This window comes from Bison bison, unplaced genomic scaffold (genome assembly GCF_000754665.1).
Source record: "Bison bison bison isolate TAMUID 2011002044 unplaced genomic scaffold, Bison_UMD1.0 scf7180017864527, whole genome shotgun sequence".
Classification (NCBI taxonomy): Eukaryota; Metazoa; Chordata; class Mammalia; order Artiodactyla; family Bovidae; genus Bison; species Bison bison.
In genome coordinates this window covers 945,111-947,291 of record NW_011495078.1, presented here as the reverse complement: position 1 = coordinate 947,291, position 2,181 = coordinate 945,111, and the positions used below count along the sequence as shown (strand labels likewise).

The 2,181-nt window shown below is 63.5% G+C and overlaps 1 protein-coding gene across 1 annotated transcript in view; it reads left to right on the top strand.

Annotated features, from left to right (window-relative positions):
* Positions 1-2,181, top strand: part of MCF2L (MCF.2 cell line derived transforming sequence-like) — an 82,817-nt gene that overhangs the window by 63,914 nt on the left and 16,722 nt on the right. Inside the window, exons 8-11 of the mRNA XM_010831541.1 lie at positions 1-94; positions 531-655; positions 903-1,017; positions 1,982-2,101. Coding sequence (XP_010829843.1) covers positions 1-94; positions 531-655; positions 903-1,017; positions 1,982-2,101 — 454 coding nt within the window. The remainder of the gene's footprint in view (positions 95-530; positions 656-902; positions 1,018-1,981; positions 2,102-2,181) is intronic.

The window sequence follows — 2,181 nt, the reverse complement described above, 5'->3', positions numbered from 1 at the left end:
TGGGACCGAGCTGGCCGAGACGGAGCTGCCTAATGACGTGCAGTCCACGAGCTCCGTGCTCCTCGCCCACACGGAGAAGAAGGACAGAGCCAAGGTGTGTGTGGGAGATGGCGGGAGGCGGGAGCCGACCCGGATGGCTGAGCTGACCAGCAGCCACAGCATACACTGGCCTCTTGATGAACATGACGGGGTCGGCTGAGGCGGCCGCACACTGTGGGCTCCCCGACCCGCTGATGGTCCTTGGGTGCCCCCATGAGAGCCCCCAGCTCCCTCTGAACACGGAGCAGACACATGGGGCCCCGGTTTCCTGTTACTCCTGCTCGCTGCCTGGGAGACCCGTAACCCTACCCTGCCCGCTCACCGCACCGGTGCCTCCCAGCACCCCCTCCCGGGGGCACCGGGTGGGAGGGCAGCAGAGGGTCTGGGGGGGGCAGGCGGGGTTCGTTGCGGTGCCTTCTGACCCCTCGGGGCCCCACCCAGGGCCAAATCTGGGGCTGGTGGCCTGGATGACGAGCCTGGACGTCCCACAGGAGGATATGAGGCTGGCGCTTGTCGAGGGGCGGCGCGTCCTGGAGAGCATCCACGAGCCACTGGCCCGGAGCCCAGATCAGAGCCCCAACCAGGACCAACTGGACAGTCAGAGCACCGTGCACAGGTGAGGCGGGGAGACACGCAGCCCGGCCACGCCCTCCACCATGCAGAGGGAGGCTGGGCTCTGGGGGGACATGCAGCCCCCCCCCAGCGTGCCCTCCACCGTGCGGAAATGAGGCCAGGCTCTGGGGAGACACACAGGACCCCCGGCGCGTCCTCTCCAATGAGGAGGGCGGACCAGCCCCCGCCGCTTGGCACTGCCAGGAGGGGCCTCACGGTTCCACACCAGCCTGGCTGCCGCCCTTCCCCAGGCTCCTGGCCCAGCTGAACGAGACCGAGGCCGCCTTTGACGAGTTCTGGGCAAAACATCAGCAAAAACTGGAGCAGTGCCTGCAGCTCCGGCATTTTGAGCAGGACTTCCGAGAGGTGAGCGGCCTGGGGGGCTGCAGGGGGGCCCTGGCGTGGGTGATGTGTCCCGTGGGAACCACTCGCGGCCTCGAGGAGCCGGGGGTCTGGTTGGAACCTCAGTGCCGATGGTACATCCTTCCAGACGGGATTCCCAGCCGTTTACCCTCCTGCTTCACAGTTGTCCTAGCTGTTCCGGTTCCTTCGCCTCCCGTGTAAATGTCAGATGACCTGATCTGTGTCTCCGAGAAAGTCCCACTGGGTTTTGTCAGGAATTGTGTTGAACTTGTGCCTCGCTCTGGGGAGAGGCGGCACTTGACTGCACTGACTCTTCCGTCAGTAAACGCCTCTGTCTGCCCATCTGTTTAGATTTTCTTCGGTGTCAGCGCGTGTCATTTGCACGAGCTCAGCACGTGTTTGGTTGGGTTTACACGTACACGTTTCACTTTTTAAGCAACCGTAGACGGTGTCACGCTTTCTCTTCCGGTGTCTTGTGTGTGCTGTGCTGTCTGTAGAGACACAACAGACTGTTGAGTACTTATCTTGTGCCCTGAAACCTTGCCGAGCTCAATCCAAGCACTGTTTGGTAGCGTTTCCACACAGACCATCAGGCCACGTGCAGACGGAAACGGCTTGATCTCCTCCTTCTCTGTCTGCGTGTCTCTGTGTCTGTTCTTTGTCTGCCCTGGTGCCCTGGAGCGTCCACCACTGGGATCACAGTGGCGAGAGGGGACGGCCCTCCCTGTGGGGCGCGGTCTCCGGGCAAGGTGTCCGTCACCAGTGTTAACACCTGGGGTGTTGGCAGGAGGGTTCTGTGGATGTCCTCTCCAGATCAAGGAAGTTTCCCTCTAGTCCCCCTTCCGAGGGGAGGCCCGGGCCCTCTCCCCTCCCTGAAGCCAGTTTCCATGGCAGCCCCTCCGTCCCCCAGCTGTGGCCTTCCCACTGATCTCACTGCATGGCCTCTCACCCCGCTGCCCCGTCTCAGGTCAAATCGGCCCTGGACGTGCTGGCCCAGAAGGTCACGACCTTCACCGACGTGGGCAACAGCCTGGCACACGTGCAGCACCTCCTGAAGGACCTGACTGGCTTCGAGGAGAAGTCCAGTGTAAGCGTGGACGTGAGCGGCGGGACCGTGGGGACACCACGCCCCCGTGTCACCACCCCACCCCGCGACCCCAAGCCAGA